This window comes from Sorex fumeus, unplaced genomic scaffold (genome assembly GCF_029834395.1).
Source record: "Sorex fumeus unplaced genomic scaffold, SorFum_2.1 ptg000047l, whole genome shotgun sequence".
NCBI classification, from domain to species: domain Eukaryota; kingdom Metazoa; phylum Chordata; class Mammalia; order Eulipotyphla; family Soricidae; genus Sorex; species Sorex fumeus.
The window spans coordinates 56,088,913-56,113,244 of record NW_026606104.1 but is presented as its reverse complement, the minus strand read 5'-3'; the positions used below and the strand labels follow the sequence as shown (position 1 = coordinate 56,113,244).

The following is a 24,332-nucleotide window of genomic DNA, read 5'->3' as shown; positions in this document are numbered from 1 at the left end:
ACCCACCCTGCTTCTTGGTGCTCCCCCCTCCCCCCATCTTACATGTGTAATGACCAAAGACAGGAAGGAGCAATCGGGCAGCCTGGGTCTGAGGGTTGCTGTGCAAAGCCCAGCCCTAACTCAGCGTTGCCCCCCCCAACCTTGCCCCCCTTCCAGAGCCGCTCACACAGCCCCTACTGTGGGCTCCAGTCCTGACTCCTCTGGAGTCCGAACCCTGAGATTGCTGGGGAGATAAGGCCCAGTCATGAGTCACCCGCCAGCCAGCCTCGGTCCGGAGGGACAAGAGCAGCTATGGGAATTCTCAAAAACGATGGGGCCGAGCAGGACCCCAAGGAAGGGCGCCAGGCAGGATGGGGTCCCCTTCATCTGCTTGACAGTAAGCAGACAAAATCAGGGTCTCTGGGGGAGGTGGGGGGTTCAGTTTGCTCACAGGACCTTCCCTCCAAATTCTCAACTCAGGATAGGACCATAGAGCAAGCACAGGACCCCCAGGAAGATGCCCCAAGGAAGGGGATGCTGTCAGCCCTGGCAGGAGCAGGCAACGACTCAGCCCTCCACAAGGTCTGGCCCCGGGGGGCGGGGGGGACACCCCTCACTGCCCCCTGAGCCAAACCCTGTCCTGTCACAGCCGTTCTGGGGTGGCTTTCCTGGGGCTGCCTTGGGTGTCACCCCCGGGGGTTTCCTTCCAAAACGGGCTCGGAAGCCACATTCTTCTTCCTCTCGAGGGAAGTCAGGAGCCAAATAGGGTTAGAACAGCCTCCAGACACACCCACACCTGCATCCCCACCCTGAGACAAGGCCACCGAGGCCCCGAGGGGCTGTCCTTGGGGTCCCCCGAGAGTTTCCGGCAAGGGGGGAGGACGACAGACACTGCTGTCCAGGGAGGCTGGTCTGAGTCTCACGGGGGGCAGGGGGTGGGTGGCTGTGTCCTTCACCGGGGCAGAGGCCCTGAGAGCACAGGGCCTTGCCCAAGGCCGCGCCTCCCACGCGATACCGGGGTCCCCTTCATCTGCTTGACAGTAGGCGGACAAAAGCAGGGTCTCTGAGGGAGGTGGGGGGGTTCAGTTTGCTCACGCGACCTTCCCTCCAAATTCTCGACTCGGAATAGGACCATAGAGCAAGCACAGAGAACACGGGGTGTGTGGGGTTCGGGGGGACTTCAGGGAGCCCCACGGGACCAGTACGGAGGAGGGGCAGGGGACCCTCAGGACTCAGGGAGGTGTCCCAGGCTCCGAGGGAGGGAGCCCCGAGCCTTCCCGCCGCCCGCCCCTCCTCCCCCTCCACCCTCCCTCCACCCAAGAAGGTGGGGCGGGCCTGCGCCCCGGGAGGGGGCGGTGTCCCTGGCTCCCTGCCTGCCGGTGCAGGGGGCAGGGCTCCCGGCTGGGGCGGGCGGTTCCTGGTGTTATAAGAGGCCGTCAGGGCACCCAGCTAACGAGCGATCGCTCGGCTCGGCAGCCCGACGCAGGCCACAGGCGTGCTCCCTGCTCCCGTCCAGCCCGTGCCCTCGCCGCCATGGTCGCCGTGCCCACTGCCTGGTGCTCCGTCGCCCTGGCCCTGCTCGTGGCCCTGCACGAAGGTGAGCTGCTGCCCTGGCTTTGCCTGCTGCAACGGGCCCCGGGGGCTGCATGCTGCTGTCGCCCCCTACCCGCAGGGGGTCAGGGAGGTCCCCCAGGCCGGCTGCAGGTGTGTGGGGGGCATGCTGGGTGGAGAACTCCCTGCATCTGCAGAGGCACTGCGGGTGTGGGGCTTCCCCGGGCAGCGCGACTGCCAACTTCCTCAATTATGCAAAAGGAGGAGCCCACGGGCCCCCCCTGGGCCCCCCAGGGCCAGGCACCCTGACCCACCTCTCTCTCCTCCCGTGTACGCAGGCAAGGGCCAAGCGACCGGCTCCCCGGAGCACCCGGCCCCCTCAGCCCGGACGCGAGGCTCCCACCTGCGGCCGCGGCGCTGTTCCTGCAGCTCCTGGCTGGACAAGGAATGTGTCTACTTCTGCCACCTGGACATCATCTGGGTGAACACACCCGGGTAAGCCTCTCTGGGGGTTCAGGCAGGGCTGCTCAGAGCAGGGGCTACGGCCTGGGCAGGTGTAGTGGGGGGGGGGGGCGGGAGGCACGGTTGCAGACAGGCACAGCCCAGCTCTCCCAGGTCTCAATCCTTAGCAGTTGTTTCTGCTCACCCGCAGGGGCTGGCTCCTAAGAGTGCTCCCAACAGCCTGATTCCCTCTTCCAGATCAGGGTGCCGCGGCTCAGAGAGGTTAGGCGCCTTCCCCAGGCTCACACAGGAGGGAGCCAGTTGCGGGTCAAAGCCCCATGCTAGAATCGTGGGTGCCGGCGCTCACCCTCGCTGTCACACTTTCTCTGCATGGTCTTCCAAGAACAACGCGACTCACGACAGCGCCCATGTCTCGAGGGTGTCAGGTCCTGCGCCAAGCCCTGCTCGTGCATTGTCATGCTGTGACAACCCCCCACACACACACACACACCAGCCCTCCCCAGGAGGGCAGGCGCTGCTGCTGTCCCCGAGTGACAGATGAGAAACCTGCCCGGTGTCCCTGGCAGAGCCTGCCCTGTCTGCGCCCGCACTGCCTCGGGCCGCTGCATACTTCACGCTGCCGCCTCGCCGTGTGCTGCCGTGTGCTGGGCGCTTTTTTTTTTTTTGGTTGTTTTTTTTTTTTCTCTCCCTTCCCCAAATTGCAAAAGGCAAGAGAAGCCCTGCACGTAAGCGTGTGTGCAGCTAATCCGCATCCAAACACTCGCTCAGGGCGGGCGCCCTGCCAGTCCCTGCGTGCCGGGTCTACCTGGAGTCATGACAACTCCAACCACACCGGCTAAAATTAGCTCTGGCACCTGAAGGGGCTGGGCCGGCTGGCCACAGGGTCCCGGCCCTGCCCCCGGCACGCCTTGGCCAGACTCGGCCTCAGAAATCAATCCTGCCTGATAGCCCCAGTGAGCTCTCACACACGCACGCACACGCACACACACTCATACATACACACACACACACACACACACACACACACGCACACTCCCCAGCCGGCAGAGCTCCGGGACTCCCGGCACTGAGCTGGAAGCCCGGCTGCTTCCCCCTCCCTTGGTTCCTGGGGAACCTGACCAGTCGGCTCCCTCAGCTGGAAATGAGGGGTGCTGGAGGGCTCCCGGGCCGAGGGAAGGAGCACCCCCAGCCCCCGCTCCCACCCTGGGAGTCCTCCCAAGCAGGGGTGGGGTGGGACAGGGAGCAGAGACCCCAAGAGCAGAGGCGTCCTCCCAGACAGCACTTAGAGAGGAGGCGGTGGGGTTCAGGGTGTTGTCCTTCAGGTCAGGTGCGGGTCACCATTCTCGGGCCCCCCGGTGACCAGGACAGCCACTGCAGCGTGCACTGTGGCCAATCACTGCTCCCCAGTGCTTGTGTTCTTATCTAATCCTCTCTCCGTCTCTCTCCACCCCGTACCACCACCTTGCTGGCGGCTCGCCCACAGACAGACAGCTCCTTACGGCCTGGGAAACCCGCCAAGACGCCGGCGCCGCTCCCTGCCAAGGCGCTGCGAGTGCTCCGGGCCCAGGGACTCCGCCTGCGCCACCTTCTGCCACCGACGGCCCCGGTAGGTGGGCGCCCCGCTGCAGGGGCCAGGGCGGCTGCGAGTCTGGACCCATTGCAGGGGCGCAGGGAACGGGAGCTTGGCAGCCAAAGACCAGAGTGTCTGGGAGTGTCTGGGGGGTGGGGTCCAGTGGCCCCTGGGCTGCCCTGTGTCCTCATGTCCCTCTCGCCTGGGAGCAGCACTCAACATCCCCAGCTCTGATCTTTCCCTCGGAGCAGAGAGAGCTCGGGCCTGCGGACTGGGCAGAGAGAGGACAGGGACTTCAGTCTCGTCCAGACAAACCTTGGGCTTTGGGTTCAGACCTGAAGCGTGAGGGGCTGGAGAGCTAGGAGGCCATGGCACCCTTGCTGGGCCCACCCCGGGATGCTGGGTGGGGGTGGGGGGCTTGGCCAAGTGTCTGAGTCCTCTGAGCCTCAGTTTCCCCATCTGTGATAGGGGTAGGAGGAGTTCCTTCTAGTTCCTTCTCTCCTTCTGCAGCGTCTGGGGGAGGGCAGAGTAAAGACTGTGCCAGCCCAAACCCTGGTCCCCGTGGTAGTTTCTGAGAAACTCCTCCTCTGAGGCTCTGGCTGGACTCCGCCCCTGCCTCAGTTTCCCTGCAAAGAGCAGCCCTCCGCTGCAGGTGGCTGGGGTTCTGGGAAGGCTGGCTACCCAGCTGCTTCTTTCTGAGGCCAAGAAAGCGTTCCCGGTAGCTCAGTTTTCCCCAGTCCCCACCCCGCCTGGGAAAGGCGGGGTGCCAGGTGCACGGGTTGGAAATGGATCTGCGCGTGAGGGCGGGGGGTGGAGGGGCACTGGGCCGGGGCTGCAGCCAGGTGGCCTCGGGGCCCCGGACAGCCCCTCACTCGGGCCCCAATGCTGCCTGTTCAGGACGACAGCCGCCGCAGTCCCGGGCAGTCGGCCCCCTGCCACCAACAAGCTCCAGGCTGGCACCCCTTGGACCCGTGCAGAAGAGCTCCTCCAGCGGCTGAGGTAAGGGGCCCTGCACGCATGAGCGCCTCCTGTTGTGTGCACACACCCCCGGTGAGCACCTCTGTCTGTGCGCACACGCCCCTAGTCCTCAGCAAGACGGGACTGGGTCCCCACGGAGAGCCGAGGGAACAGGCGGTCGGAGGGGAGGAGGTTCTTCTTTGGCACTCTGCTGGTCAGCCGGCAGCCAGGCCACGGCTGAGTCCAGAGCTGGCCCTGGCCAGGCCCGAGCAGGGGCTTCTTTCAGAAGGTTTGCAGGCTCATGGCTCTGGAATGATCCCAAGTGTTCATCAGACCGTGTCTAGAAAGAGCCTGTCCCGCATCTGGATCCCAGGAGGCAGGGGACCCAGCCTGCTCCTCCTCCACCCCCCCCCCGCCCCTGCTGCCCCATCTGGAGCCCCTCACTGGCGGCTGGCCAGCACAGCGGGAGGCTTGGCACCCAGGAAGTGTGTGTCCAACCAGACTTGGGCACAGACACACTGCACCGGGATGTGCCAGGCAGTCACAGAGGCAGCTTCTGAACCTCCACCCTGCCAGACTGTTGTGACCTAGGGCTTGTCACTTAACATCTCTGGACTTCATTTCAACCTTTAAAAAAAAAAAAGGTCTTACAGACCAAGAAAGGGACTCAGAGAGGTTGAGACCCTTGCCCAAGGTCACACAGCTGGGAAGTGACACCAGCCTCGTGGCTCCCTGTGTGTGATGGACAGGACTGAGATGACAGAGTCCCAGCTGGGTTTGTAGGGCAGCCAGGACCACAGTGGTCTGCTCTGAAGCCCTGTGAGCTGAATGCCGGAGGGTGAGGGACAGTGGCAAGTGGGTGAGAGAAGGGGGAGCACCTGACGGGGCACGGAGGATGCAGGCGGGTCACGGAGAAGCTGTGCTGTTCTGGCCACAGGCTCCCGAGGGCAGCTGTGGGTCCTGAGCGGCAGCTTTTTCAGAGCCCCTATGGGAAGAGAAGCTTCTAGGCTTGATCCATGCCCTGCAGTGCTTCCTGGGGTCTGCTGCGGCCACCCCTTGCCCAAGGTTGCCGGCCCCCTGACCTCTGTCTGTCTCTGGAAAGTCATGGCTCCTCTGTGATGCCTAAATGGACCCCTCTCGATTCCCAGGGACATTGCCACAGCCAAGATCCTCCTGGCCTCGAGGGACCCCAGGCCCGCACAGTCCCGGTGGAGGACGAGATAGCGCCGGAAGCTGGAGCCACGTTGGAAGGAAGCGTGTGTGGAGACAGCAGAAGAGGGGCCGAGAGGCCATGGGGGAGACTGTCTGCTTCCAGGGCCAGCACCCTCGTCCCAGCCTGCCGGACCTGCCGACAGGGACGGGCACCAGCTCTGGCCACCTTGTCCCGGCGAGGAACCTCCCCGTAGGCCACCCAGTGCCTTCACACTGCCCAGCTCACCGAGCCACCACCTGCGCCGACTCTGGCCCCACAGCTGGCCGAGAGGAACTGTGTGCAGCGCACGAACCGGACGCCGTCCCCTGAGCGGGGACCTGCTGTCTGCTGCCAGCCGGAAGCAACGAGCAGGCTGGACGCCCTCCCCTAAGGCAGCCCTGGTGGCCGCCCCCGCCCCAGCCCCCATTTGAACTCTCCTGCTCCACAACCCCCGAATCCTCGTCCCGCCATCCCTGGGAACCGTCCTGGTGAGAAGGACCTGCTCTGCTTCACAAACTGTCTGTACATAACTTATTTGCTCTGAGAACTTTGGAGAAGTCCAATTATTTATTTTAATGTATTTTTTTAGACTCTCAACTATTTACCTGTGGACTTGTATTTGTAATAAACAGTCAAACAAACGCTAGAGCTCAGACTTGGTTGGGAGATGGGCAGGGGCCGCTCCCAGGTGTGGGGGTGGGGGGGAGTAGGGGTCGCAGTTGGCCGGGCTGCACTCACAGTCCCCTGCCGGTGTCCCTGGCTACTGCCCCTTCCTCTCTGGGCGTTTTACCCGGCACAGCCCCGCACAGCCATTGGCAGCTTTGACCTCCTGGATTGCAGGGTCTGTGCTCTTGTCAGCCCAGTCGCCCACGGTCAGGACTTCCCCGAGAGCATGCTGGGAAGGAGCAGAGAGTGTGGGGATGCCAGGACTCCCATCCCACCAGGGCTGCGGTGGGGGCGGTGCTGGCAGGTGCAGGGTGGACACCAAGGCCGTGCGCCGCCCTTGTGCCAGAGGTGGGCACTGTGGGAGCTCCAGTCCGCCCTGGCCTAGTCCTTCACCTCCTGCCTGTGGGAGGCAGGGGGGGATGGGGGTCAGTGAGGGCCACTCAGGGCTCTGGAGGAGGGGCCTGTCCAGGCTCAAGGGCAGCCTGCCTGAGTCCTACAGGTCTCCAAGAACCAGGGTCACTCCTGCCCAGCCTCCTTGAGTTGCAACCCCCAGTTCTGTGGAATCTCCATCCTCACCCCCTACCCCCAAGCTGTTCCTGTTCTCCTACTGCCCAGGCGGGCAGGACAGGCTATGGGCAGGATAGGCTACTATGGGCAGGGCCCGTAACGGAAGTGACAGTTCATGCACTGCTCTAACCTGGCTTTGTCCATGGAGCCCAGAAAGCATCAAGAAACACCATGACAGAGTTACCGCCCCGAGTAAAGAGCCTGTGGGTGCTCTTAACACCCTCCTCTGTCGTGGGTACATGTACGATCCCCAGTTTACACAGGAGGAAACAGATGCACAGAGAAGGTAGGGGCTTCTCTGAGGTCACACAGCAAGCAAGAGGAGGCACCTGGATTTAAACCGGAGCGTGTGCCTGTGTGTGCTTGTGTGTATGTGTGTGTGTGTGTGTGTATGATTGTGTGTGTGCACAAGAGGGAGGGGGGAGGAAGAGAGAGAGAGAGAGAGATCAACATTGGTGCACAGAATCCACAGGTCACCCCTGCACTGTGCCTGTTCTCCCCCGAGCCTCAGCCTGCGGCCCTCTCTCAGGTGGGATTCTGCAGGCTGGTGTGAGCAGAGACAGGAATGGCCGTGGGCTGTGCCATGGGCCTACAAGAGCAGACACGTGGCTGTGAGCTGAGGGAACAGCACAGAGCCAAGGCCCAAGGGTGAGGGTGGGGCTCAGAGGAAGGGATGGAAGAGGCCCAGGGTCATGCCCATCAGCTCTGCCGATGAGGAAGGCTCCAGCAAACAGAACCAGGAAGGATTCCAGACAGGAGCAGGAAGAGGAAGGACTAGCGAAGAGGGTGGTAAAGGGGCTTCCTGCAAAGCACCAGGCAACGGGTGCATGGCCAGGGGTAGAGCAGGAGACGGGTGCAGAGGCCTCCACGAGGAGGCCGGACCTTTCCCTGTGGCCCTGGGGAGCCATGGGTGTTCATGGGCAGTGGAGATCTGGTCAGGGATGGCACAAGTGAAGGAGGAAACGGGAAGTAGGTACCACCTGCTCCTAGCGGGGCCTCAGGGTGCATGCTGGGCGTGGGGCTTGGTGGTACCAGTGGGATGAGTCCGGTCCCTGCAGTCCAAGACTAGAGCACACTCCCACTCCCTCAGCAGAACCTGGTACCACGGCATCACAGCGGCCCATTTCAGATGAGCCTGGGCCCACCCCAGAAACCCCAAAGCATCAGTCAGTGGCCAGCCCACTAGCGTGTAGGTGGAGCAGGGCCGGGCAGGGGAATGAAGAGGGCTGAGGGCTCAGAGGCCCGGGGAGGCAGCCTCGCCAGCTTGGCAAGCATCGCAGGCACTGTCGGACTTGAGCACAGTGGTAAGAACAGCTGCAGGACGGAGAGAGAGGAGCCGCGGGCAGGCAGAGGTGGGTGTGCCAGGCACCCTGACGGGGCCTCTCTGACTTGATCCCTGTGCCTTGGGCTCCTGGGGTGATGTCCCGAGTCACACTCGCTCCACAGACAGGAAGTTTGCGGCGCTAGCAGCCACGTCCACCCCAAGTCTATGACTCTCCTAGACCTCATTCCTGGTAGCTGGGGCCCGAGATTTAAGGGGGGGGGCGGCCGATGTTTGGGAGGAAGCAGGGGAAGGTTGGTGGGGGGCAGCGGCCAGGTCAGTGGAACCTGGCTTTCTTGGCCCCTTTCCATACACATGCGGGTTTACCTTGGGTTCGGAGTTCAATTTGTGTTCCTCTTCCCCAGAGCAGGGAGAACCAGAAGGGGCAGCGGAAGGCCCAGATTTGTAGGGGCTGCATGTACAGGTGGGTGCCCAGACAGGGTCCCCCAGGCAGAGCTCTGATCAGGTTCCACAGTGTAGCTGCCTGGAGACCTCCCCGGAATCTCTCTCTGTCTCTCCCTGTCTCTCTCTCTCTGTGTCTCTCTGTGTCTCTCTCCCCTCTCTCTGTGTCTGTCTGTCTGTCTGTCTGTCTGTCTCTCTCTCTCTCTCTCTCTCTCTCACTAAAAATAGGGACAGTTTGCTGGGTTTTCAGTTCTAAAGAGTTATTTGCCTATCAAGGCAATAAATCACTGGAATGTGGCCAGCCACTCATTCGACAATTATGAATGATCGCCTCTCTCTGGGAGAGTCTGTGAGCAAGATAGATGGAGCCTCTGCCTCCCAGGCCACGAGGAGAGCCCTTCAAGCCAACACTGTTAAGTAGGAAGATCAGAATAATCGCTGACCTCCACCAGGCGTGTGAACCATGCTTTCCACATGCCAGCTCCTCTCTGCAATCCTGGGCCATGGGCTTGAGGGCGAGTCCCCTTTGGTAGCAGAGGAAGGGAGAGGTTTGGAACTTGCTGGAAGGCACACAACTTGGCTAAAACAGGGTTTTAAACCTCATGCTGTCCTGGCTGGCGGTCCTATTCAGGGATGCGCATTCTAGGACTTCCTGGAGAAGGTGATACCTAGGCCAAGCTCAAGGAAACCAGAGACGTTAGGGGGGTTATGAAAAAGAGCGTCCCAGGGGTTGGAGCGATAGCACATCAGGTAGGGCATTTGCCTAGCACACGGCTGACCCGGGTTCGATTCCCAGTATCCCATAGGGTCCCCCAAGCACTGCCAGGAGTAATTCCTGAGAGCAGAGCCAGGAGTAACCCCTGAGCATTGCTGGGTGTGACCCAAAAAGAAGAGAGAGAGAGAGAGAGAGAGAACGCATCCTGGGCAGAGGGAGCAGCAGAGGTAAAGGGTCTGTGGGCAAGGTCAGCCTCTGTCAGGAACAACAGAGGGGATGCAAGGAGAAGCCTGGCGAGGGGAGGGGCCCTCTTGAGTACCACAGACCAAGTCTGAGTCCCTGTGCGGGGTAGGGACTCCAAGAGAGGTGACCTCCAGAACTCAGACCAAGTCCCCTGGAGAATACCACCACTGCCTCACACCTTTGAGTCCCACAAGCCCGGCTGTCCTAGAGGCCTCCCAGGCAAGCCGAACCCAGCACAGTAGGTAAGCCTGGGTTACGGGGCTCCCCTCCAGCGGGTGGCAGTGAGAGGGAGGGTTTGTGCATGCTGGAATGAGGAAAAGGGCAACACCGTTGTGGGGGCAGAGGATGATGGGGGCTGGCAGGGGCATGGAAGAACTAGGGAGAAGTGAGGACCAGACTGGGGACAGTGTCCCAGGCGAGAGTTTCAACTTGAATGATGGACACCAGTGAAGGTGGGTTGGCGGAAAATGCCAGGACAGGTGCTGGCCCTGGCCGCTTGGCCCCTCCCAGGCCAGTGCTTCTAGCTCCGAGCGCACCCCTTCCAGCCCACCCCCCAGGCCAGCCCCTCTCAGGGGAGCGCAGTGTGGGCCTCGCCTCGGCCTGCCAGGGACCTGAGCCAAGAGCCCTCAGCTCAGAAGGGGCCCTGTGCAGGCCCGCCAGGAGCCTTGGAAAAGGAATGCGGCCTAATTAATTCTCTGAGACTCCGAGGGCCTCGCCTTGTGGGAGCAGCTGCCAGGACAGGCCTGCCAGCACGCCACCAGCCCAGCCTGTCGATCACTCCAGGCGCGGAGCGGGCAGGGGGACAGCCGGCGGGGAGCTGGGGGACGGTGTGCCCATCCCCGAAGCCTCCAGATGCACCCGTGCCCTCCTGCCCCTTCACAGCTCACCAAGCAGCCAAGGGCACTGACCTGTCCGCCAGCCTCCCTGTGCTGGGCCCGGGGCATGCCTTCTCTTCAGTCCAGGACCCCGAGGCTCAGCGAGGCCAGCTTCCCTGCAGAGCCGGGCCAGCCAAAGGCCCAGGAAGGCAGGGACTCGCTCGGTCTGTGTCCTAAAAGCCTGTTGCCGTCCTGACCAGCTCAGCGGGAGAGATCATTTCCTGGGGAGACGGGGACTTTCCTGCAGAGTCGCTGCCAATGCCTAGCCTGGCTCGGCCAAGCCGGCTCCTCCTGGGTCTCTCCTTGGCCTCTCCCTCCCCTGGCCAGGAGTGCCCGTGGTGGGACAAAGTGGGCCTGTCTCCTGGGGTCTCCATTCAAGGGATCCGCATACTGCCTTCCCACCACAATCTGGCTGGCACCACCCCCCATTCCTCTCTGACAACCTGATTCTCCCTCCACAAGTGGGACATGAAGGTCAAAGGTGGCTCAGAGCCAGGCAGGACAGCAGCCTGGCAGATGAGCCTGAAGCCACAGTGACTCTGCTTTTCCCAGCTGCAGCCTGAGGACTGTGCAGCCCTCCCCAGCATCTCTCTGAGCCACAGTTTCTCAATTCGCAGGGAATGATGAATGCCACCTCAACAATTTTCCTGAGTTCCTTCCCAACACTCACTGCCCTTCAAGGGAAAGGCATCACCTCAAGTCTTTTATTTAATTTTTTAAGAGTTTCCCCCAACAAAATTATACTCATAACAAGGGCTGGAGAGCTAGTGAGGCAGGTAAGAGGCTTGCCTTGCATGCAGGTTCAGTCCCCAGAATCCCGTATGGTGCCCAGAGTCCTTCCAGGAGTGATCCCTGAGCACAGAGTCAGGAGTAACCCCTGAGCACAGTTGGATATGGTCTCCAAACCAAAACAAACCAAAAGAGAAAAAAAAGATGTATTCATGGCTACATAATGTAGCATCCAAGATTAGAATGTCGTGTATTTCTTATCCCAAGGTGGGCATTTGAGTTTGGCTCACTTCTGTCATAAAGAACACCAGCAGCCTCTTGGTACTACCTGTGGTCGTTATTTCTAATCCTTCTGCTACTTAAACTTCCTGGAAGCATTACTCACAGTCCATAGTCTTCATTCTTTGAAGTGTTCAAGTCGGGGGTTTCGGTAGATTCATTTATACAGCCCCATCATCTAATTCCAGAATGTTTTGTCACCACTGGGCTTGAGCAATAGCACAGCGGTAGGGCGTTTGCCTTGCACGCAGCCAACATGGCCGACCCGAGTTCAATTCCTCCGCCCCTCTCGGAGAGTCAAGCAAGCTACCAAGAGCATCTCGCCCGCACGGCAAAGTCTGGCAAGCTCCCTGTGATGTATTCGATATGCCAAACATAGTAACAATTGTCACAATGGAGACGTTACTGGGCTCGCTCAAGCAAATCGATGAACAACGGGAGGACAGTGACAGTGACAGTCTGTCACCGCCACCCCCAAACTCTACAACCATCAGTGGTTTCCTCCCATACATCCTCCACCCCCCAGCCGCCAGGTCCCTCAGCCCAGCCCTGTGACCACTCCTGCTTTCTGTCACTGTGCATTTCCCTATTCGGGGGGGGGGGGGGGGGGGGCTACAGGGCTCCCAGTCCGAGCCAGGGAGAGACCCTGCTTCGCCAAGCAGAGCGTTTTCCTCGGTGAGTTTCTCTCCCCATGACCCAGTGTGGACACAGCACCTTTCGTTTCTCCATCCTCCCATAACTAAGTGCTCAGGGGTGCTTTTCACTAGTTGGCCTCCGCACATTATTTTAGCCCCAAGAAGCCTCTGGGGAGGTGTTCTTGGCTCCCCACTGGAGAGACGTCACCCTTCAAGCATTAGTAGAAGGACAAGGCATGGAGAGAGAATGGCCTTGACCACTAAACTTCCTACCCCCTCTGTCCAAATAAGCACATGTGGGTCACTACCCACAGCTAGTTGGCGGCACCATTGGTCACTTAGTCAAGGGAGTTCACTTCTTATAGCAGATCAGAATCTTCCAGAAAGGGCCCTCAGGTAAAATAGAGGTGCTAGGGAAGCCAGTGTTAAAGAACCATCATCTCAACAAACAGGAGATTGTTCTGGAAATGGGGCTCTCCCTAAACCTCACTGGCCCGCCATCCAGGGTCTGTTCCTCAACCCTTCCGTTTCCTAGGAGAAGTGACACTCCAAGCCCTGCCCTGGACAAGCAGAGGCTCCAAGGCGGGCTCAGGGTCAGAGCGCCAGGCAAGACCATGGAGTCCTGAGGCCTTCTGACTACTCTGACTATCAGTGCTTGGCAAGTCCAAGGCTTTGTCCAAGGCAGTCCAGGGCTTTCTGAGGCCCTGGCTTCCAGCTCCAGTCCTACATATGCAAAATTAAAATCTTAGGCCTTTAGTTTTTAGTACAAGCCTAAGAATCACTGTCACTGTCCTCCTGTTGTTCATCAATTTGCTCGAGCTGGCCCAATAACATTGTGAGACTTGTTACTGTGTTTGGCATATCGAATACGTCACAGGTAGCTTGCCAAGCTTTGCTGTGTGGGCGAGGTATTCTCAGTATCTTTCCGGGCTCTCCGAGAGGGGCGGAGGAATCGAACTCCAGTCGGTCTGGCTGGTCGCGTGCAAGGCAAACGCCCTACCTGCTGTGCTATCGCTCCAGCCCCTAGAATGTATACACAAAAGCTATGGATTTTAAAAGTACACAAAACCAAAAAGCGTTTAGAATGAAAGGTAGATCTCCCTACCTCCCACTCCAAGACAAACATCTATAGCCCTTTTTTCCTATGAATTCACAAGAGTTTTATAGCTAACATTTTAGAGAGATTTTAAAATTTAAAAATTGGTGGGAACCAGAGTAATAGTACAGCAAATAGGCATTTGCCTTGCATATATCCCACCCAGGTTTCCATCCTGGTATCCCATGCAGTCTCCCCGATGGCTGCCAGGTGGGTGTCCTCTGTGCAGAGGCAGGAGTAATCCCTAAGCGTTGCTGAGTCTCCATTGTGACACTTGTTACTGTGTTTGGCATATTGAATATGTCACGAGTAGCTTGACAGGCTTTGCCGCGCAGGCGAGATACTCTCGGTAGCTTGCCGGGCTCTCCGAGAAGGGCAGAGGAATCGAACTCAGGTCGGCCATGTTGGCTGTGTGCAAGGCAAACGCCCTACCTGCTGTGCTATCGCTCCAGCCCAAGCATTGCTGAGTATAGTCCAAAAATAAAATAAAGTGCTGAATGGAGAGGTGAGTCTCTCTCTTGCAGCTCCTCAACCCAGAGTACATGAACCCCTCTCCCTTCCTTCCAATTTCCTGGGCAATTGTCCACAGGGTCCCTGGGCTGGATAGTTTTGTTAATTTGTTTGTTTTTGGTGCTCCTGGCTCTGAGCTCAGGGATCACTCATGGCGGGCTCCGGGGACCATATGAGGTTCCAGGGATCGAACCCAGGTCAGTCATGTACAAGGCAAGTGCCCTCCCCACTATACTAGGACTCCAGCCCCAAACAGATTGTTTATTTGACCATTCGCCTGTCTGTTGGAGCCTGGGGGAAGCCTCTCCTGATTGTTTTCCGTAGACACAACAGCAGCAAACACTTTGTTTACACAGCTTTGTCAGGTGTGAAGTGGCCGGGTCAGAGTGTGCCTACACTTCACATTTCACACAGTTGACAGCCATGCCAGGAAGGAGGGAGGCACCGTGAGAGGCCGCCCTGTCCCACTTCCACCCAAGCTCGCCCTGCGTCTCCTCTGAGGAGGCTCTGAGGGGGAAGCCTCTTCCTCACGGGGACTCTGCATGCCGTGGTTGGCTTGATGCCGGGATTGGGGTACACTGAGTTCTCTAGGCCCCATACCTGACCCACGCGCAGGGGCCCACAGCGCTGGTCTCTGGGAGCAGCATGGTGGGCCTGCGAACTCTCTCTCAGAACTCAGGCCGGCATTGTCCTAGCATTTATTTCAGCAGCTTCTGCACGTCCTCCACTTGCTTGGGAAAGAGTGCCCGGCCCAGAGTTTCTATAGAAGGAAACTCTGAGGGGGCTGGAGTGATAGCACAACAAGTAGGGCATTTATCTTGCACAAGGCCGACCCGGGTTCAATTCCCAGCATCCCATGTAGTCACCCGAGCACTGTCAGGAGTAATTACTGAGTGCATGAGCCAGGAGTAACCCCTGAGCATCGCCGGGTGTGACCCAAAAAAGCAAAAAAAAAAAAAAAAAAAAAAAAAAGGAACCTCTGAATACAGTCCCGCCGTGTACTTCTTTTTCTCCACTCCCAACAGTTTCCTGGCCCCTGGAAACCAGCAGCCTTCCTCCTGCACCCAGGGGTTCCCGGTGGACCCTAATTTCTCAGGCCCGCTCGCTGCCTACGGCCTCCTTGCCTGAGGGTGACCCCCATACCTTCGCTCCACTCCTGTCAAAGCCCACACTCCCCGCCACCACCGGGCCCCGCATTTCTCTGTCTTCCCAGCTATCTTGTCGACTCCCAGGGTGAGGACAAGCTGAGGGTACCATGGGTTCTCCCCTGAGCTGGCATTGCTTAAGTTATCACATTCCTTTAAAAGAAAAAAAAGTCGAAGTCCCTCTTTGATTTTAAAAAGTTGAAGGCAAAGAGGGCCGGGGAGGGCCGTGCAGGGGCGAGGCTGGCGGGGCCCCCAGCCTGAGTCAGCCTGACCCTTGGCCGAGCAGGGGAGGGAAGTCTCCGGACTCCACCCACCGCTTCCAAGGCTGGTGCTTTGCTGCCCGGCTCTGCACGTGGGCTCAGGGGGCTCCTGGTCCCTGCTTGCGGCTGTAGAAGCTGACCCTTCCATGTGAGTCAGTTGGGTGGAGCCGGGCCAGCCCATCCCACCCACTTCTCCAAAGCGTCCTGGGTCCCTTCTCTGCTCCCTGGCACCTCCCCACACCCACCCTTCCTGGACACATCACAGGTGTCTGTGACTCTGTCCCAGGGGCAGCTGCTGACCGCCACTGGCCACAGTTCCGCGATGAGAGCAGCTGAGCGGTGAGAACCACGTGGTGGTGGAGATCCCAGCAACAAGGACCACATGGACCCTGGAGCCTGCAGGTGCCCCACACCCACCCATGTTCACCCACCTGCTGTACGGCTGCCCCCCCCCCCACCAGCCTTCCTGTCCACATCTCCAGGCCTCAGGGGCAAGGGGCCTAACAAAGAAACTCCCTACCCTCACATCCTAGTTTCCAGGGGGTCCCACCCAGGATGGAGGGGCGGCAGCTGGGGGAGAGGCCGTGAGAGCCTGCAGGGGCCTGGTTCCAAAGAGGCCCTGACACAGGGTCACTCAGGGCTGGGCCTGGCAGGGTCAGTAGCCTGCAGGAGGCCAGGCAGGAAAGAGGCCAGGCGGGCTGGGAGCCCGGGAGCAGGAGAGAGGCTGTGGGTGCGGCACTGCTGAGGGGAGTCCCAGCTCATCTCCCTGCCCCACTGCACCCACCCAGCTTCCCTGCGGCAGAAGTAACCCAGGCGGATGGATATGCAATCCCGGGCACCGGGGGACCCACCAAAGGGGGCGGCAAGGAGGCCTGGGGTGAAGGGCTACACGTGAACGGCAGCAGCTCTGTGCCTGCCGCAGGGCCCACTTACCCACACTCCGTCCATCCTCCATCACACGGGCCGACAGACTGGGAGGGAAGGGCATCCGAGCTCTTGGTGCCCCCCCCAAGCTCCACTTCCTCCATTCTGCCAGGTGATCACTGGCACCCACGGGCCCAACACACCTCACTTAGGAGCTGAGGTAGGAGTTCTCAGGAGGAAAACTTGAACTTCCAGAGATGCACAGCTTGACTTTGGAGTCTGGCCTCTTTGTATCCCCCAAATCATACCGTGGCAGGCCCCAAGCAGGCAGCTCCGTGGGATGAAGAGGACTCAAATCCTGGGGTCCCAGAGAAGCCCCTCACTCTCTCCAACCCTTCCTGGGTGTATCATGGGCCCCTGGCCCCTGGCCCAGGTCAGCTTCAAGTTGGTGAGGAAGCAAACAACCCCTGATTGATTGACAGGGGTGGCACCTGGGACCCCAGAGCAGGTGGCTGGCATGAGACCAGGCTCCGTCTGGCAGGTGGAGGGTCTGGGACCTGCCTGGCCCGACAAGGCTGTGCCCTGTGCACTCAGCCCTCCCCGGCCTGACCTGGCCTTGCCCTGAGGCTCGCCCACGGCCCATTCCTGCACCTGCTCTGTGTGCCCGCTGGGGCTGGGCCCACGGTATCAGCCCTCCTCGGGGAGACCTTTGACCTCAGGAATGCTGGGACCGGGGCCAGGAGGCTAAAGGGCCCAGACTGGTCCTCCTCCCTCCAGGAACGTTCCCAGCCTCCTGGCACCGGGGGACACAGACATGTCCCCGCCACGGGCATAACAAACAGCACGAGAAGCAGATCAGCAATGACCAGCACGCCACTTCTTTCTTGGGAGCCCCAAGAAAGCCCCACTGTTCCCACCAATGCAGAGGTAGAGAGGAGCAGGGTTTCGGAGTTTCCAGACTGGGAACTCCCTCCCCTCAAGGCCAGCAACAGTGGATGGGTAAACAAACGGAACTTGGGCCTGAGAGATAGTACTGCAGGTAGGGCACTCGCCTTGCATGTGCCTGACCCGGGTTCGATCCCTGGTATCTCATATGCCACCCCCCCCCCAAGTCTGCCAGGAGTAATCCCTGAGCTCAGAAGCAGGAATTAGCACTGACAAGTAGGTAAAGGTAAAGGTAAAGGCCCTCCCGTTGATCGTCGATTTGCTCGAGCGGGCCCAGTAACGTCTCCATTGGAGACTTTGTTGTTACTGTGTCTGGCATATCGAATACTCTCGGTAGCTTGCCGGGCTCTCCGAGAGGGGCGGAGGAATCGAACTCGGGTCGGCCATGTTGGCCGCTTGTAAGGCGAACGCCCTACCTGCTGTGCTATCGCTCCAGCAGACCCTCTAAAAAAGGATTAAAAGTAAAAATATCTAATTTGATCTGCACAAAAGAATACAATCCACAATCAAAATGGACAGATACATTTCATAATATTACACTCCTATAGTTTACTTTGTTTGTTTGTTTATATTCTTTAGCTTTGGGGGCCATACTCAGCCATGCTCAGGGCTTACTACTCCTGGCTGTGCTCAGGGACCACTCCCAGCAGGGCTCAGGGACCATTTGTTATGCCAGGGACGGAACCAGAGTGAGCCATGTGCAAGAAAGGGCCATAACCCTTGTGTTATCTCTCCAGACCTTTGTACAGGGTTTCTTCCCATGGAAATGCCACACTGGTTTTTATCCCCTCTCCTGTGGATGGCAGTTGGACGGGTTCCAGCTGGGAAGCTATTACCCACACTACCACTTCGGACAGTTTGCTCTTGTCTGTGGGTGGGCACGTGCATGTGTGTATGTGAGTGTTTGTGTGTGTGTGTGTGTTGGCAGGGTGTGTTCCAGGGTGAGGCTGCCCACTCCCAGGACGCACATGTCTTGGCTCTGCGGCACCCTGGCCTGCCCTATCACTGCTGTGGGCTGTGTATGTGAGTGCCTGACAGCGCCATCTCTTGCCCCTGCAGGCATTGGACTCCTGTGAGTCCTGGATATCTGTATCCACCAGGCCTAAAGAAGGTGGGTGTCCCTGAGACCTGGATTCTAAAGGAAGTTTTGGCCATTGTACGCGTCTGCTCTGGCGACCATAACAGAACTTCACAGGCTGGGCGGCCTCAACAACCGACAGCTGTTTTCTCCAGTTCTAAAGGCTGCAAGTTCGAGACCCGGGCGTCGGCAGACTTCATACCCAGCAAGACCTCCCTGCTTGGGTTAGAGATGATCTCTTCCCGCTATGTCCTCACCTGCCTCCTCCCTGTGCAGGAGCAGAAAAAAAGAAAGTGGCTCTCTGCACTTCTTCACCTTCGGATGGGGACACCCATCCTGTGGCATTAGGGCCCCACCCTTATTATCTCATTAAACTTAACTACTTTCCTCCTGAGTTTATCTTCAAATAGAATCACAACCAGGCAGAGGAATTCTGCATGAATTGGTACGGGGGGGGGGGGGGGGGGGAGGGAATGGGTAAATAATTCAGCCCATAACTGCAGGCTATTCTGGGACAAAACCAGATAGGAATGAGGCAACGAGAAGAAGAAGACCCCTAAAATGTGTGCTAGCAAGTTACCATTCTGGGTATCTGGATTTAATGCCACAGGAAGAGTCTAGGAAATGGAGTGAACCACCTACCTCAGAATGGACCCGTCCTAGGAGCAAGCCAGCTGGAATTTTTTCTTCACTTTGGGGACACTCCCAGCAATGCTCAGAGGACCATAAGTGCCTGGGAACAGACCTTGACCTTCTGCATGCAAACCACACACTCAGCCTTGTGCTCTCTCTGTCCAGTCTCAGCAGTCGGACCTATACTGACCAGCTCCCATCAGTCAAGGACTGAAGCTATTTGAAGGTGCTGGAGGGGACCGACTCCCTGGCCTTTGTGGCCACACAGACTCCCAGGCTCCGGAGAGAGAAGCCCTGAGGCGCAGAGCTGCAGGTGATGCTGTTGGAAGGAGTGCACCCCCCCCCACACACACACACACACTGAAACGCAAAGTGCGTCTTCACATCCCAGTAACCACCAGTCCTCCCAGCACTAGACGTCTCCTTGAGTGCAGCCTGGTTCTGACACATGTTCGTGAAGGGCCGGAGAGGCCAGTCTTCAGGGCGAGTATCGAGTAAGAGCCCTGGGGGAAAATGCTATGTGGCCCAGCCTAGGGGCGGAGAGGAGCTATGGTGGGGGGCCAGCAAAGGTCAATCGATATGAAGGTCGACCTGGGTGGTCATGGAAAGGGCAGGTGCCTCCCCCCGCTGACTTCTCTGACTATCTGCTTAGAAACTCAAACTGGGTTGTGTCCCTAAGACCATTTCAGACACCCAAGGACAATAGACATAAGAGCCAGGAATATTGCCCCATAGTTGGAAGCCTGCCTCTTGAGCTGGGGGAGAAGGTACCTGGAATAGAGAAGGGATCACTAAGTCAATGATGGTTGGAAGTGCTGTTTGGGATGGGAGATATGCGCTAAAAGCAGATAAAGGACCAAACATGATAGCCTCTCAGTATCTATATTGAAAACCATAATGCCCGAAAGTAGAGAGAGAGCATATGGGAAACTGTCTACCATAGAGGTAGGAGGAGGATTGGGAAGGTGGGTACTAGGAACATTGGTGGTGGAGAGTGGGCACTGGTGGAGGGATGGGTGTTCAATCATTGTATGACTGAAACTCAAAACATGAAAGCTTTGTAACTATATCTTGTGGTGATTCAATTTAAAAAAATAAAGGACCATTTCAGAGTCTTCCAGCCACCAACTCAGATCAACGGGGTTTACCCTTCAGCCCCCAAAACGGTGAGCAGCCCAGAATCCAAGAAAGCTTCCCGTTGGCAGAAGACACAGATACTGCACTTCCAAGCCAGGTCCGTGTCCAGTCAAAAGAAGAAGAATCCCGGTAATCCCAGGGTGGAAAAGACCTGGGCACTGCCTGCGAATTAAGGGAGTCCAGGAGAGACCCCAAGATGAATATGGGGCTGGGGGAAGGGTGTAATTCAGCCAATAACTGCAGTAGATCCTGGGAACACTCATATGGAAATGAGAGAGTGTGGGGAAGGAGGGGGGGCTCCCTGAGGTGTGTGCTGACGAGCAAAGGGTGTCTTGGCGCATAACCCTGCACCAAATGCAAGGGGGAGTGGGGAGCGTGTCCTGGGATGCCGAGAGAAGCCTGCCCAGGCTGGGAACGCTGTGTTCAGCTGCACTGTCTGCGGAGCCGGAGCAGGGTCAAGGAGAGGCTGGGCCCCCCATGTGGGCTTGGATGGCCACCCCACACCATCAGATTTTGGCCTAAGGGAGTCTTGGAAATGGGAATCTGAGACAGGTCTGAGCAGGGCCGTCTGCACGGCATAGGTATTGGTTTGGAGTCCAGCCACATCCAATTCTGTGTCCAAACAACACACAGACAGAGGTGGAACCCCAAGGAAGATGGGGGGCTGTGGGTACCTGCCTGTTAACCGAGTCACATTGACCCTGCACACGCACGCAGGCCCCCCTCCCACACACACACACACACACACACACACACACACACACTGGTGTCCTGTCTGTGGTGCATCTGGGGGCAATGCCCCTCCCCAGGCCCGGTCATGGCCAAGCAGGGCACCACCATCACCACCAAACCTGGGGGCCCTGCAAACGGCTTGGGGATAAGCCCACAGCCAGACAGGCCAATAGGAGAGCTCCTGAGACCTTCGCTTCGTTCTCTAGAGACCCTTCTGAGATCATGAGCTACAGAAATGAGATTTTAGCAACTGGTGGACACCTTTTGCCCAGAAGAAAAGGACAAAGACAGTCAGACTTCACAGAAAAATTGCATTCATCTGGGGAACATAAAGTAACATAATGGGAGACTAACACCCAGGAGTGGCCGAGACTAGTACCAGGAAATTTGCTCCATGACTTGGAGGTCAGCCACACATGCTAGGGGAAAAGGAAGCTCAGATAGAGAAGGGAGCACCAAATAAAGGGTGTTGGGAGGATCCTCCCAGGATGGGAGAAGCATGCTGAAAGAAGACTATAGACCAAACATGATTGCCACGCAATGCCTCTCTTGCAGGACACAGGACCCAAAAGGAGAGAGAGAGAGAACAAAAGGGAATGCCCTGCCACAGAGGCAGGGTGGGATGGGGGGTATGGGGGGTGGGAGGGATGCTGGGACCTGTGGTGGTGGAGGATGGGCGCTGGTGGAGGGATGGGTACTTGATCATTGTATAACTGAAACCCAAGCACGAAAATTTATAAGTCTATAACTGTACCTCGTGGTGTTTCACTAAATAAATAAATAAGTGAATAAGCTCTGAGAAGAATCAACTCAAAATAGAGAAATGTGAGACATGTGACATTATTGATACTAGATTGTATTCTTGAAATTTGTTAATGCTGTGGTCTTAAACATTCTCACTACACACAGTAACTATGTAAAAAAATAGGTATAATAATAAACTTGATTTTGCCAATTAAAAAAAAAGACAGTCAGATTTTATTGAGAGCCAGAGAGAGAGAGAGAGAGAGAGAGAGAGAGAGCATCATTTAAGCCACCGGCTGCAGCCCTGTTTGAAGTACTGCCCTTGCACGTGAGCCAATGTCTTTTGGGCTCTCCCTACCTTTGTTTCATTCCGTGAGGATTTCTCTCACGTGCACTCTAAGGATTCTAACTAGAGCCCCAGGTGAGAGCACAGGCATGCCCTTCCTGTGCTTCATTTCCCAGAGACACACAGAGATCAGGAGGGCACTTCCCTTAAAGGGCCACTGCAGCTGCAACGTCGCAATGAGGCGAAGACCCGAGTCTTCTCCTCTTCCCTGAGCAGTGGCAACTGAGGAATAAAAGCGGCCAGGAGTTTATGATGGAGATTGGAATGTTACTCATGCTCAAAGGACTTGCCTTGGCAAGCTGCCCTCCACCTGACTTTCTAGAGTGTTCTGGAAGGTAGAGGTGGCTCTGGCGCACTTTCCTGACCAACAGTTCTGGAGTCATTGAATTACTTTCACCTTGACTGGTGTGTGCAGGGCTAGAGCGGCACAGATTCTGGTGGAAGGAAAGAAAACGCTCTAAGTTTGCCACCCCTACATGACTAGCGCTGTTGCCCTCTGCGTCATTGATTCAACTTGTTAATTCAATTAAGTTCAACAAAATTGCCTGGATGTCCCTCCATAGGAATCAGGTTAAATGAATTGTAGCCTGTGGATTTTTCTTTACGTAAACTAGCTCTAAAATAGCTTGTCAGAGAAAGAAGTCTGCAGTGTCCCAAGTGTCCAAAGTAATTTTCATAATCATACTTCAATAAAGCAGACCTTTTTATCAAGCAATTTTCAGACTAATATATTATCTATGCAATACCTGACAGTTTTACAATCCTATCATTTATACACTTAGATGTGAGGGGAAGAGAAAAAAAAAATGAACTGTCTGCAACAAAGGTACCTCAGTGTTTTGGAAACCTCCGTTCCTAACAGAGCTCAATCCCCTTCACACAAGGTCTCCTAACCTTGAAGGGACCTGGAGAGCTGGACATGGGGGTGCCCTGAAGGTCCTTCCCTCACCTGGCCGTCTGCCACCTCCCCGCTGGCATTTCTCACCCATGTTGTCCCGAGGCTGGTTTCTGTCCAGCTGCCCTTGCCTATGCAGCGGCGGGTCATCGGGTCTGCTCTGATTTGGACAAAGACTGGTGGAAAGTTCACAACTGCTGGGCTGAGCAGCACCCGCAAAGGCAAAGCCCCGGGTTCCCTGAGGGACTTCAGGGCCATTGCATCCCTGTCCAAGGTCCTGAGCAGCACGTGACCCTCCAGAGCCTTCTGTGGCCTTCTGTGCCCTTCCATCCACACAGGAGCGGCAGTTGCCTTGCAAAGGCTCTCCCCAGCCTTCCCTCCGGGATAGCCACATACCTGTGCTCATGGCTTGGCACAGGGGTCTTTGCAGAGGGTTAAGGGTCAAGATGAGATCATCCCGGATTAGCTGGGTGGGCCCCGGCTCCCACCTCTTGTGCCCTTATAAGAGAAAATTGGAGAGAGAGGTGACACAGCTGAGGCGATGACTCAGAAGGAGGAGAGAGCCACGTGGATTTTCCACAAACCCTCTCCGGCTGCCGCTGGGAGAGAAGGGTGGGGCACTGGTCCCCTCAGGCAACCTCTTCACCTCTCTCTTGCCTCCTCCAAGTATGTTTTTCCAATTCTCAAGTGGCTTCTCTGAAAAGTGCAGGGCCCTCCCACTTCCTCCCAGGCTGGCAAGGAATCTCCCTGACACCCCCCCCCCACACACACACACCCCTGAGCTGCATGACCTCCCTTATCTTCTATTTCCCTGCTTCCTTCTTAGAAATAAGCCAGGTTCCCAACAGAAATCCACATTCCTCACAGTATCCACATGCTTCCAAGGAAGCTGCCCCCCACTTCAGGTCTAAGAGCAGCCCCCACTGTTATGGGAGAACTCTTTTCCACTGGCCCCAGGGCCAGTGCAGGACACCAGGCTTTAGCCTCATTCCACAGAGGGGCCCGAAACTTTCAGTGAGTAAAGCGGACTTTTTGGGCGCTTCTGGGAAGTTGCTTCTTGCTCTGAGGAAAGAGCCCAGGAGACACGAGCTCTCCGTACGTCAGTGTCATGGTAGCAAGCGTGCAGCCTGGATGTTTGACATGAGGCATTCAGACTGAGGGTGAAGTCAACGCTCCACTGTGAGAGATGCCAGTATTGCTGAATTCAGCCAGCCTGCCCCCTCTGAGGTCTGGCAACTTTTTAAAAGTATTGTTCCGTTTGGGGGCTGGACAGATAATACAGCAGGTAAGGTGCTTGCCTTGCATGTGGCCAATACGGGTTTGATCCCTGGCATGCCATCTGGTCCCCAAGCACTGCCAGGAGTGATTCCTGATGCAGATCCAGGAGTAATCCCTGAGCATTGCTAGGTGTGGCCCCCAAACAAAAAATATTTTTCTATTTTAATCTTCCTGCAGACTCTAGCTGAATAAGAAGGAAATCCCACACAAAGAATCATAATTTTAAAATACACATTATCGGGGCTGGAGTGATAGCAGATCGGGTAGGGCGTTTGCCTTGCACATGGCCGACCCGGGTTCGATTCTCAGCATCCCATATGGTCCCCTGGGCACCGCCAGGGGTAATTCCTGAGTGCAGAGCCAGGAGTAACCCCTGTGCACCGCCAGGTGTGACCCAAAAAGCAAAATAAAATAAAATACACATTATGGGGTTGAAAAGATAGTAAGGGTAATTAAGGCGCTTGCCTTATATCCTGATGACCCTGGTTCAAATCCCTGGCACCACGGAGAGTTCCCCAAGAACCAA

At 57.4% G+C, this 24,332-nt stretch overlaps 1 protein-coding gene across 1 annotated transcript; it reads left to right on the top strand.

Moving 5' to 3' along the window:
* Positions 1–1,482: 1,482 nt before the first annotated feature.
* On the top strand, positions 1,483–5,743 carry EDN2 (endothelin 2). The gene is made up of 5 exons (XM_056123686.1): positions 1,483–1,576; positions 1,869–2,025; positions 3,476–3,598; positions 4,460–4,561; positions 5,668–5,743. Exons 1-5 carry the CDS (start codon positions 1,513–1,515, stop codon positions 5,741–5,743), a joined length of 522 nt encoding a protein of 173 aa, XP_055979661.1. The 5' UTR covers positions 1,483–1,512.
* Positions 5,744–24,332: the final 18,589 nt, after the last annotated feature.

Bases quoted from the DNA above. Each gene is read 5' to 3' on its own strand.
- EDN2 (XM_056123686.1), top strand. From the start codon at position 1,513: ATGGTCGCCGTGCCCACTGCCTGGTGCTCCGTCGCCCTGGCCCTGCTC. The intron at 1,577-1,868 runs GTGAGCTGCTGC...CCGTGTACGCAG, and splicing joins GCTCGTGGCCCTGCACGAAG to GCAAGGGCCAAGCGACCGGC. The intron at 4,562-5,667 runs GTAAGGGGCCCT...CTCGATTCCCAG, and splicing joins GAGCTCCTCCAGCGGCTGAG to GGACATTGCCACAGCCAAGA.